This window comes from Poecilia reticulata, chromosome 6 (genome assembly GCF_904066995.2).
Source record: "Poecilia reticulata chromosome 6, P_reticulata-male-v2, whole genome shotgun sequence".
Taxonomy (NCBI): domain Eukaryota; kingdom Metazoa; phylum Chordata; class Actinopteri; order Cyprinodontiformes; family Poeciliidae; genus Poecilia; species Poecilia reticulata.
Window position 1 is genome coordinate 5,614,567 of NC_088835.1, and position 11,692 is coordinate 5,626,258.

The 11,692-nt window shown below is 39.7% G+C and overlaps 1 protein-coding gene across 1 annotated transcript; it reads right to left on the reverse strand.

Moving 5' to 3' along the window:
* Positions 1-712: 712 nt before the first annotated feature.
* On the reverse strand, positions 713-3,075 carry admb (adrenomedullin b). The gene is made up of 4 exons (XM_081607711.1): positions 2,957-3,075; positions 2,715-2,825; positions 2,360-2,485; positions 713-1,665 (listed from the first exon to the last, which is right to left on the reverse strand). The coding sequence occupies exons 2-4, from the start codon at positions 2,816-2,818 to the stop codon at positions 1,392-1,394; spliced, it is 504 nt and encodes a 167-aa protein (XP_081463837.1). The 5' UTR covers positions 2,819-2,825; positions 2,957-3,075; the 3' UTR covers positions 713-1,391.
* Positions 3,076-11,692: the final 8,617 nt, after the last annotated feature.

Sequence of the window (11,692 nt, forward strand, 5' to 3'; positions counted from 1 at the left end):
AAACTCCATCTGAAGCTCTTCTGGAGATAGTGGCCATCTGCCTCCATTTTTAATCAGCACCAATTAGGAGCTCTGAAACAGAGATGTTAGAGATGACAATTTTGCTTCATTTTCTTTGTGTGGATTACTTGGGTTGTTCCTGACATCTGGTGTGAATTTCATGTCAGCGGCCACGTTGGAAACATTTAAACTAAGACGAACTTTAATGTTTTCAAGAATTATTTCAGTCGCAATAAATATCTAGAATGAACTGTACAGTTCCAGTTCCTGTACTTTCTTCCTTTATTCCTCCCCAAAAGAACATTTTCAGGAAAGATTAAGGATTGCTCAACTCCAGAATGATGTTCCCCGTGGACAGATTTCCTTTTAGTACATGTTTTTCTTTTGAAATGGAGCTGATGAAGTTATTTTTAAAATGGAATGTGAGGCGCATGCTTTGCTCCTAATGTAAGTCAGAATTTTTTTTTTTTTACAACACACACTGTCCCAAAATGACACCCGTATGCATCTGAACCCCCAGAGACTGAAGCTGGTGACCACTTCATTTTTTAAATAGTTTCTGACATTGGTTGAAAGCAGAGCTGCTGGAATCAGTTATAATCTCTGGCTTTGCCACAATCCATGAATGAAGTTTAGTAACAGTCGAAGCTATTTGAGATTATCCGTACGCAAATCACATAATATTAAGATGTTCAAGGATTAACATGAAGCATTTCCCAAAGTGAAAGACAAGCCTTTATTCAGAAATGTAATTCAAAACTAGATGGCAGCACAACACCTACTTAGTTCTTTAGAACTCTTCAACCTGTAACACAAATCTGGAACAGCTAAGCTTTAATACAGCGCAGTAATGTTATCACATTTTTTTTTCTGCTTACAGTTATTCACTCAGGTTACATACAGCAAAAATATCATTCAAGTTGAAATAAAAAAAAAAAATACATATTTTTAATATGTATAAAATTATATTGTTTAAATATAAAATTTATATTCATATATACATGTTGACAGTTAAATAGTACTAAATAGCAAATAAAGGTTTGGTACAAGATGTGTAAATTGCACATAATGAGCAGTTCCTTTCCTTCATTTCACTTCATTGATGTGAGCTTCCAGAGCTCCAGTTGCTTCGCTGGTTCCTCCCCAGTTCATGGCTGGTTCACTTTAAAGGCTGAAGAAGAGCCACATTCTTATCAGGTCCCACAGGTTCTGACTCCAGCACATCAATAAATCACACTGTTCAGACACCAACAGCTAAAAAAGCCTGCATGTATCGTTTCCAGCCAAAAGGGAGGCTAGAGCTCCCCCTGATGGACTCCACGGGTAATTAAAATTAAGATCTAAGTCTGTGGAAAAGTCTTTATGCAATCAATCAAAAACAAGGTCCAACGCTAATTGTTCTTTGCCTCTACAGGTGTGTTTTTCTCCCTGGAGCATGGTTTTTCACTGCTCGTTGCTGGTCTCTCGGTCAGGAGGGTCAGCTGAGGGTCGCCCACAGTGGAGCGCCGGCGGCGTCGGCGTCCAAAGCCACCAGGGCCGGTCTTACCTTGAGGAGAGCAGGGCTTGGGAATGTTGCTGTTGTACACGGCTTCTAATGTGACGTGAATTGAACAGGTTGCCAACAAGCAGCCAGGGGATCTTTTGGATCTGATGTTCCCTCCAAAGCTGAAATAACGGATTCACAGGTTAATGTCATGTAATTTTTGGATTTCATTTTTACACAACTTGGACTGTTTCGATCAAATTTGGATATATTATGTATTTTTGGGGAGATAAAATTTTTAAACTATATCAAAACTATAAAATACATCATCATGGCAACTACAATTTTTTTTACTCACAAGTGTTAAGTCTTTAAAATCTTTATATTTTATTGGTTTGTGCTTGGTCAAGACATTTCTTTTTTCATCAATTGTAAATTTACCATTTGCATAGAAATAACTTTTATATAAATGAATAAAATTTTGACTTTTCTGGAACCCAACCTTCCCAACTTCCAATTGGAGAGTACGAGTTGAGGGGAGAAGAAATAAAAAGATTAAATATTCCTGTATGTCAACTTGCATATTTACAAAACGGGCCTGGGCCTGGTAAGGATATCAACTTTGTGGGGGATTAAAAAATACTTTTAACTTCTAAAATGGGAACTTAAGGAATTAAATCATAAACTCAAAATCATTCATATATTTCCGAAGGCAACAGCATTGTTGTGTCTAAGGCATCCAAATGAAGATCAAAAACCCAACAGTATTATTATGGATTTAAGGCTCATAATTGTCATTTGCTTTTCTTCCCAGACAGTAATCCGAAGTACCAGTGCTGTCAGTGGGGTGTCGGAGCAGCATCTCTTCTTATTTACCTTGCTGATTGTAAAGATGCTTCTCCATCCTGGTTCTGCTCTGGTCCCACAGAGGTCCGCTCTGCAGCTGCACTCAGCTGGGTGTGGGGGTCCCTGCTCATGTGGCTCTGCAGCCATTCTCTGAACCTGCAGCAAACATTTACAGAAACAGGAGGGAACAACATCATTTACCAGTCAAATTAACATATCTATCGCCAATACCACAATAATTTTAGTAGATATTGAAAGGTTCTTTTTCCCCCCCAAAAAAATCAAGCCTTTAAATCCAATTATTCAGCTTTAGTTATTTCCTAATATATGAGCGACCATCTCGTGAACAAAATGTCCTCTGCTGCTTGTTTGTGAGGCAGCTCACCTTTTCTTCAGGGCGCCGTGGGGCTCCACAGGGTCCCCTCTGATTAGTGGGACCACAGTGGTGAAAACACAGCAGCACATCACAGTGTGGAGAGACAATCTCATTTCGAAGCTGTCAATCAGAACATGTAGAAACTGCATTTAGCTTGCTCAAGATTAACAAGTTATGACTCTTTACAGCTTCTAGATTTAATGTTCTTAATATTTAGAACGGCAATTTAAAATCCACAAAGTGTTACTCACCACAGAGTCTTTCTTAGGACGTGATATAGAGGAATCGAAGTCTATTATGAGTGAAGTTGTTTTGTTTTTTTTCTTCAATGCTGTAAAGGCTTTGCCATGGGTTGAAGTCTGAAGATTACATTGCTGACATGAGGGGCTTTATAAGAGGAGGGAGGGAGCTGTACCTGAATGCCAGACCCAGTGGGAGGGACTGCTTGACAGTTCATGTCAACCCCGTCCACCCCTCACGAAGACACTCAGACCAGAAACATGCAGAGACCGACTGCTGCAGGCGGACCCACAAATGGCATGATAGTTTGTGGGAATCATAACTTCATCAAAGTTATTGCTCTTTTTGTCCTGCTCTGACATGTTACCAGAATAGCATGCCTTTCACACTTTGGCCTTTGACATTCACAGCCAGGCTGCACCAACTGTGGTTTTCTGGCCCATCTTACCGATCTTTAAGAAGCTTGACCTGCCGATTCCGAGACACACACACCAGGCTTCATCCTCTCCTAAAAAGCAGAGTTCAGCTTTCTCGGATGTTCAAACTCATATTTACAAACTGACACTTGAAGCTGAGTAGAGAAAGATTAACTGCAAACCTGCAGATGTAACCTTGTGGGGAGCAGTCAAACCTCTCTTACAGTAGAGCAAAAGAGAATAGTAGAAGATTTTTAGATCTTTCCCAAGATCGGCTTCACGTGTAAGTAATAATATATTTTGTTTGTCTTTATATCTTGACATCTCAAAAGGAGAACAATCAGTCGATTACCGATCTCCCAAAATTAAGAAAATCAAGGTTATTGCTGGACTCCTAATTTATGGTGATTATGAAGTATTTATGTCCCTCAAACTCTCGCATCGTGTTGCTTTACATCCACACATTTCATTATATTTCATAGGCATTTCCTATGATAGCACAATTGCATTTGCACATAGCTGTCAAGTGAAGGTTGTGATTTGCTTTTCTGTTCTGAGGTGAACATTAACCTGAGTCTTGAGTCTCCTTTCTTTTTTCTGTCACTTCTAATCGAGGGAAACTAAAGTATCCCTATAGAATGATGGTGCCACCATGGATTACGTACAGTTCAGTCAATCAATCGATTGACAAACTGAACTGTTCGTTGACTGGGCCTGATATGGCTCTTTTTAACAACGCTGTTCTTCTTGCCAGTCTTCCATAAAGGCCACATTTGTCAACAGATTCTTCCACCTGATCTTTACTTGCAACTCCCCCAGAGTTATCATGGGCTGGTTCTTTGATTAATGCTCTTCTTTCCAAGTGTGTTGTAACTTCTTCAGCTATGTTTCGCCAAGCCGTTTGTTTAGTGATAATGGAATTTTATCTATAACACATTTTTACATGTAAATCTCAACATGCTACGGAATTAGAATAAAAACATGGATGACAGATTGTATATGGTGGAAAGTCCAAAGCTTGGTGTGTTGTTTTTAAATTTATACCTGCTTTAAACTTCTCCATAATTCTATCCTTCCTCTGTCTGTGTTTCTTGGTTTTAGTCATCTAAAACAATCATTAGCAGGGGGATTTACTGTATATAGAGTTACTATAGTAAACCACCTAATTATAACTAGGTGGTTTCTGAAGGCAAGTGGCTGCACTGGATTTTAGTGTGGGCTATATGGAAAGGAAAAAAGTTGGTCTACATAGTCAGGTTTTCATTATCAAATTTTAATAGGTATATATTCTTCAGCTTTCACTGCACCACAGTCTGCTGGTAAAACCTTGATAAGATTCTGTCCTGACAGAAGCTTTTGGTTGTGATTAAAACATAAAGAACTTTTTTTTCTCTCGGTTGTTACATAGGGACTGTTTCTGCGTGTGTCTGATAAATTCAGAGTGTAAATGAGTGTTTCAAATGGCTTAGCTTCACTCTGACCCAGTCAGGTGTGATTTTAAATTTCCACACAGACTCCATTATGTATAAATTAGCTCATCGTCGTTATGGAAACTACACGCACTGCAAAAATTAGGAACACAAGCTTTAAGCTAAACAGGCGCTCCCCAACATAAGCTAATCAATTCAAACAAACCGGATCTCTCCATTAGCAGCTAAAGTCCATTAGCAGTTTCTAAAGTTTTATTCCAGGTATCAGAGAGTGATGGCTGCTATCTCAAAAGTTTGTTGTGCTAACCCTAAAGCACTAGTCATAGACATTAGTTCCACTATAGCTAAATCGCTACAACAAGGTATTTAGCAGAAGCTAATGCTAAAGTGTTAAACCCAATGATGTTCATATCTACCGTGTCAGTGATACAACTGTGTGTATCACCCTCATAAGGGACAAATTGCACACCTACCTGTCTGGTTGTATTTCAAGAAGAGATTCTTTGGAACAGAGCAAGACTATAAAATGTCTGACTATTTGAAGAACAGTCGATAAAAACTTCAACACAAATGTTCAACTTCAGCTACTAAAGTTTATAAAAAACCGTCAAGTAAATTAGCTAAATTAATTTAAGGGAAGCTACTTGTGCTAACCGTTTTCAAAGTTAGCTAAAACACTGAACAAAAAAAAATTATCTCTGCTATTAGCACATCAGCTAAAGTATGTTCATCACTGCCTCCACCCAAAGCAATAGTAAATAAAACAGTAAAATCTGATTAAAGCAGCTTTAATTTAAGATTGTTTCTAGCAGTTATGGTTTAAAACCCACAGAATGCCACGCTAATCCCAACCATTGATTGTCCATCAGAAAACAAGGTGACAGAAACACAGAGGTGGAATCCAAAATACACAGAAGACAAAGCAGCTGCCACAGCTCACCAGAAAGTCCGGTGGATGTTAGAGAAGTCTTTGTACCGTTTTTCTTTGGTAAATATAGCCCGCACACTATACTATTGCCATTGCTTCTTCCCAGCCGGCCATGTTTACTTACTCTGAACTCACGTTGGGTCATGAGAAATTTTGAAATCTGAGTGACAGTGAATGAGTTTGTGTATGGTGTATGTTGCTCCTGCCATGTGGCTTCACACCACGCACTCTACAACCAAACCCATTATACCTAAGACTTTTTATCGTGTGTGTCGTCTCTCACACACCTACAAATTGGTTGATAATTTTAAAATTTTGCAATGTGAACCAGGCAACAGTCTCTTTGTAGGAGAGTTTTTTTCACCCAAAACAATAATTCCGGTTCTGTCATAAGCTGCACTATTCATGATGTAAAATGTAAAACCCTTAAAGTAAAAGTTGGTGTGCTTCGTTTTAACTGTCATTGTAATTTTAGGAAAAGGGAGAGTGTTGAATTCCTAGGGCTCATCCGATCTAAACTCTCACCGTTCCAAAATCAGCCTTACCTCCTTCTTAGTGGCACTTAAAGGCATTACGTAAGAACTCTGGAGTAAGATGGAATTTTTTTGCATGCAGCTCAGTCAGCTGCTCTCGTATGCAAGCAGTTGTCCCGTTGACATGGGAACTGATCAAAACAGATGACGAGTGCCAGAAGGACCAGAAGAAATCACTTAGTCAGCACGACATCCAAATCAGTGTGAAGGTTTTTGAAAAATACCAGTGAAAAAAAGAAAATCACAACATGGGATTAGAATTCAACCAGAGCCGGGTTTGGGAGGGTGTGAGTCCCTGGGGCGCCGGCAAAATTAAGGCCAGCGAATATAAATAATGATGGTACAAATCAACTTGATGGTGATGAGTCACACAGATCATAATATTAAATGTAACCAGAGGTGCACAATAACAGGAAAACAATTTTGCTATGATGGCCTTGATTATCATTAACCCGCTTTTTTATTTTTACTCTTTTTTTTATATTATTTTATTTTGATCAGTCCAAAATGTCCACAGTTTGCTGTGAGCTGTAGCATTCTAGCTACTAAAAATGTACATCTGATCTGGGCATCAAGACCAGTTAGTTGACACTATTGAGACTAACTAAATATTAACAAAAAGCTGCCTCGGTAATGGCTGCACAGTGGCGCGGTTGGTAGAGCTGTTGCCTTGCAGCAAGAAGGTTCTGGGTTTGATTCCCGGCTCGGGTCTTTCTGCATGGAGTTTGCATGTTCTCCCTGTGCATGCGTGGGTCTTCTCCGGGTTCTCCAGCTTCCTCCCACAGACCAAAAAAAAAAACATGACTGTCAGGTTAATCGGCCTCTCCAAATTGTCTGTCTGTGTGTGTTGCCCTGCGACAGACTGGCGACCTGTCCAGGGTGTAACCCGCCTCTCGCCTGGAACGTTAGCTGGAGATAGGCACCAGCTCCCCTCCTGACCCCACTAAGGGACAAGGGTGTAAAGAAAATGGATGGATGGATGCCTCGGTAATTGCTGGTATCAGTCTTGCTCAAGCTAACACCAGAATCTCTGTCAGTCCGTTTTCTGCCAAAAACTTAAGAGAAAAAACTCAAAATTTCAGTCCAAAATCAGATTATTTTATTTATTATTTTATTTAAGCCATTGTGGGTTCACAAAGACCTAAAGCTAAAATGTTTCGAAGCAAGGCTAGTGTTTAGGATCACTGAAAAGTCAACATGCAAAGAAAACAAAACCGTGTTTGACAAAGATTAAGGATAGTCTGACATTTCCAGCTGCTGCAGTAAGTTTTCACACTGTACTGCATCAAACAATCCAAACCCTTTAAAAAATCAGTTTCTCTCCTCACCTGTGGTGGTGCTGCACCAAGAACCACTGAAGCAAACAAAACCACTAAAGAAGACACTGAAAGCAACTTTCTTCTTCGTGGAATATATCAGTTCTCTTTTGTCTTAGGCTGCTAGCATTTCTCCCACTAACACTGGACTTGTACGCTTGTTTTAGTTGTATTTACCCAGAATGCCTTGCGCTGTAGTCCGCTTGCTGCTTTTGGTGTGATCTCTGGTCCACTTACCGTTCACATATGCACTCAAACCGTGCCAGAGTTCACCTCTACTGAACCGACACCAAGGTTTTTTGGCAGACCAGATTTTGCTTATTTTGCCTGCAACAAATGTTTGCTGAAGGTTATTTAGTGTCCTAAACATGTGTTTGTTGCTCTAAGATATTTAGAGCAACACATGTTCCATCTTCACAACAAGACCAAAGCATGGCGAGTTATTTGTCCCTGCAGGGTGGGCTTCTCTTATCTTTGACTTCTCGTAACTCAACCATAGCTGCACGCTCCAAACATGTTTACATAGAAATAAAAGACCTGACTTTTGAGTTACTGTCTCCGCTGGTGGTGCTCTGTAAATTCATAAAATTAATCCTCAGTCATGTTGTTGACTGATTTTTTTTTCATACCCAAAAGTTTTCAAGACATAAAAAAAATAAATCATGATTATGTTGGCACATTTAATAGCTTTTTTGTTCACAAAAAGATGCGGGTGATCCAGCAGTTTCTTGTTAAATTGATTGCACTGTTGAGGACATGTTGGTGAAGATATTTCTCTAATTATGAATTTTAATTTCTATAGGTAGTTTACTGCTGTGGAAATGCTCACATGTAGACAGAGATAGGCAGAGGAAGCTGTAAATGATGGCAACTGACGGCTGGAGGAAAAGTTATAGCTCTCAGAATCAAGGAAAGCCGTGTCATCGTGACCTTATCGCAAACCCAAAACATCTGTAAAGTCATGGAGCTCGGTGTCACCAGTAATAGCTTAAAAAAGGTTTATGAGTTAAAGCATGATGGTGACAGTTTGACGGTGCGACTAGTGACTTCCAAGTTTCTTAGGAATTTGACTTTTACACCAAGGGGAAGTTCTGACACTGACTGGATCAAATTCCTAAAAATTGAATGGTTAGAGGTTTTATTAAAGAAGATAGTAAAAATCTTCACATTAATCATTGCAAGCTAAGCAACACTAGCTAACAAAATTGTAAATGTGGTACAGTGCCTTGCAAAAGTATTCATATCCCTTAAAATACACACAGGTCATGGAGTCAGGAGTGGTTGGTGTACAAAAATAGTTTTGTGCACAAAATGTGTGTGAGAGAGAGAATTGCTTTTATAGCATTTGTTTTCAAATAATGCTCTTCTACATATAGAATCATTTTGTTGACAAAATGAAGCCTGGAGATGTAGGTATTAATTTATCGCGGAGCACCACATAACAGGTAAAATAACGCCAAAAAACTCAAAACCACTCCTATTCTTCATTTTTCTCTGCCCGTGTCGGCTACGCTATGCACAGACGTTGCCATAGCAACTGATAACGCCGCTAATGCATCACGACTCAACACCAAAAAACACGCAAACCTTTCCCACACAAAGAAAACATTCAATCCATTACAGCTTTAAGTTTTCAGGTTTGATGTTTATTACTAAAAGTTGCTATAGTTCTGCTACTATTGCTATTAGCTAATCTACAGCAGTGGTTGATTAGCTAATTTAAGCACCTGTTCTACTGATGATCCGAGTTAGTGTGCGAGTCACCTTTTTTGTTTTTATTGAACCGAAATACATCAAGCTCAACAGCAAATCTAAGTGTTACGGTTGTCAAAGTCAAGCTAGCATAACTGACCTACTTCCTTCTTCCTCGCTATTTTTTTTATTAAAACTTTTTTCCTGACCTTGTTATCTAATTGTTGTCATGTTGACAATTAGTAGTAAATCATTGTGTCTCTTTTTCTTTTAAATATCATACATACATTTAAGAGTGGCGCAGTTGGTAGAGCTGTTGCCTTGCAGCAAGAAGGTTCTGGGTTCAATTCCCGGCCCCGGTCTTTCTGCATGGAGCTTGCATGTTCTCCCTGTGCGTGCGTGGGTTTTCTCCGGGTACTCCGGTTTCTTCCCACAGTCCAAAAACATGACTGTCAGGTTAATTGGCCTCTCCAAATCGTCCCTAGATGTGAGTGTGTGTGCATGGTTGTTTGTCCTGTGTGTCTCTGTGTTGCCCTGCGACAGACTGGCAACCTGTCCAGGGTGTACCCCGCCTCTCGCCCGGAATGTTAGCTGGAGATAGGCACCCCTCCCGACCCCACCAAGGGACAAGGGTGTAAGAAAATGGATGGATGGACATACATTTAAGATTTATCGCATTGTGTTGACAACCGCTACAACCAATGCTAGTCATCATTGGCCAGCAGGTTTTTTGCCCTCTAGCAGGAAGTCGGGTGCTCGTGACGTCACGCTGCAACGTGTCTGTGGTCATATAATTATATTTTATTATGAAGAGCATAGCCCATAAAACATCTCCAGCAGTTTCTCTGACATTCATTTTCACTTCAACATGGCTTAAACACACTATTCTATGCTTCATTTTAACTTCTGAAACAACCCAATATATCTTGTGGTAGGTTGTACCTTCGCATATCTTATAAAATAATCACGGTGGGCCACCATAACCAAAAACGCCAACGCCATCTTTTGGGTCCCAAGGCTTACTTGTAGCATCCTGAGGAGCACAACATCAACGCTGACCCAGTTAGGATGCTCTACCAGCCATGTGCAACCGAGCAAACAGCCAACGCCCTGGAGAATGAAATCGTTGGCGTGCACACCTGGTGCCTACCACACTAATGAGCCAGGCAACGCTGCAAACGGAAAGACGGAAGGCGGGTGGCAGGCGGAGGGGAGCCGAGGTGTGTTCATGGGCCCAGCACGGGTGGAAAATTGCAACTACCACCACATAAATACTACTTCAAAAATCAATAAAACAACATCATTTTTTTATTTATTTAATTTGTCATTTTCAGTAGCCACATTTTCAGTGAAAATTATGAAGTACATGCAATTATTAATTAAGCTTGTCACGATGAATGGCAACCATAGTGGTGTCATTACACTTTCTTGAGATGCACATGTTCTGCAGGTCGGACTGCTCTAGATCTTAAATATTTCTAAGAACAGGAGAGATGTTTGCCCACTGTGCATAAATCTGAATTTATCTTACATGCAGTGTTTTCTGACTACAGCGCTAAAATCAAAGCAGACATTTGCTCTAGAGTGCATCAACAAGAAAACAGCTTAAAGCTACAATATGTAATTTTTAAAACATAATTTTTTAACTTATTTCTTAAAACTGTCACTTTGTTATGACAGTATGATACAAAACAGATCTGTGGAAAAAAAATCACTCTCCTCCACGTCCTCCCTGGACTATTACTGCTGTCCAAAGAAATGCGCCACAAAAACTACCAATCAGAGACAGAGGGTGGGATCTGATGCTGTCATTAAACCTCATGTACTCGCTGCTAAATGTGTAGCACTTACCCGGCGCAGAAATAACTTACTGTTACAAGAAAACAGTTTATCCACCGTCATTGGTAGCTATGCTAACTAGCCTTAGCATTCACTACATGCTATGCTAGCTGCAGCATAGCACAGAGCAAAGGGGGGATGAGCATCACCATACGGAGGATGATTTACAGTGCTAAGTCCCGCCTCCTAGCTCTGATTGGTTGTTTCTAGTTAGTGCTGCAAAAAAGCTAAAAAAAAATTCATAGATTATTTGTGTCATACCTTACTTTCACGACATGGTGACAGTTTTGAAAAATATCTCAAATAACATTTTTATAAAAGTAACATAGTGCAGCTTTAAGTAACATGTGAGCTACTGGTTTTAATCCAGAAGAATAATGTCAGAGGAACACAGCACTACGTCTCTGGAAAATAGCTCATCACTCTGTGTTTGGACGCCGTCCAGATTTTTAGTTGTATGTTCTGCATGTTGATCATGAGCTCCAGAATTTTATGTTACCTAAACAGGGCTCTGAAGGTACAAACTGGTTAGATTTTAAAATTTACTTTTCAGTGTTTCTGCATGAACTGATTTCATTGTTAAAAAAAAAAAA

What these genes read in the sequence shown, in the direction of transcription:
- admb (XM_081607711.1), bottom strand. Translation starts at nt 2,818, where the DNA reads ATGAGATTGTCTCTCCACACTGTGATGTGCTGCTGTGTTTTCACCACT. An exon ending in CACGGCGCCCTGAAGAAAAG is followed by an intron (nt 2,486 to 2,714) that starts GTGAGCTGCCTC and finishes TGTTTGCTGCAG; the next exon opens with GTTCAGAGAATGGCTGCAGA. An exon ending in GCATCTTTACAATCAGCAAG is followed by an intron (nt 1,666 to 2,359) that starts GTAAATAAGAAG and finishes CCGTTATTTCAG; the next exon opens with CTTTGGAGGGAACATCAGAT.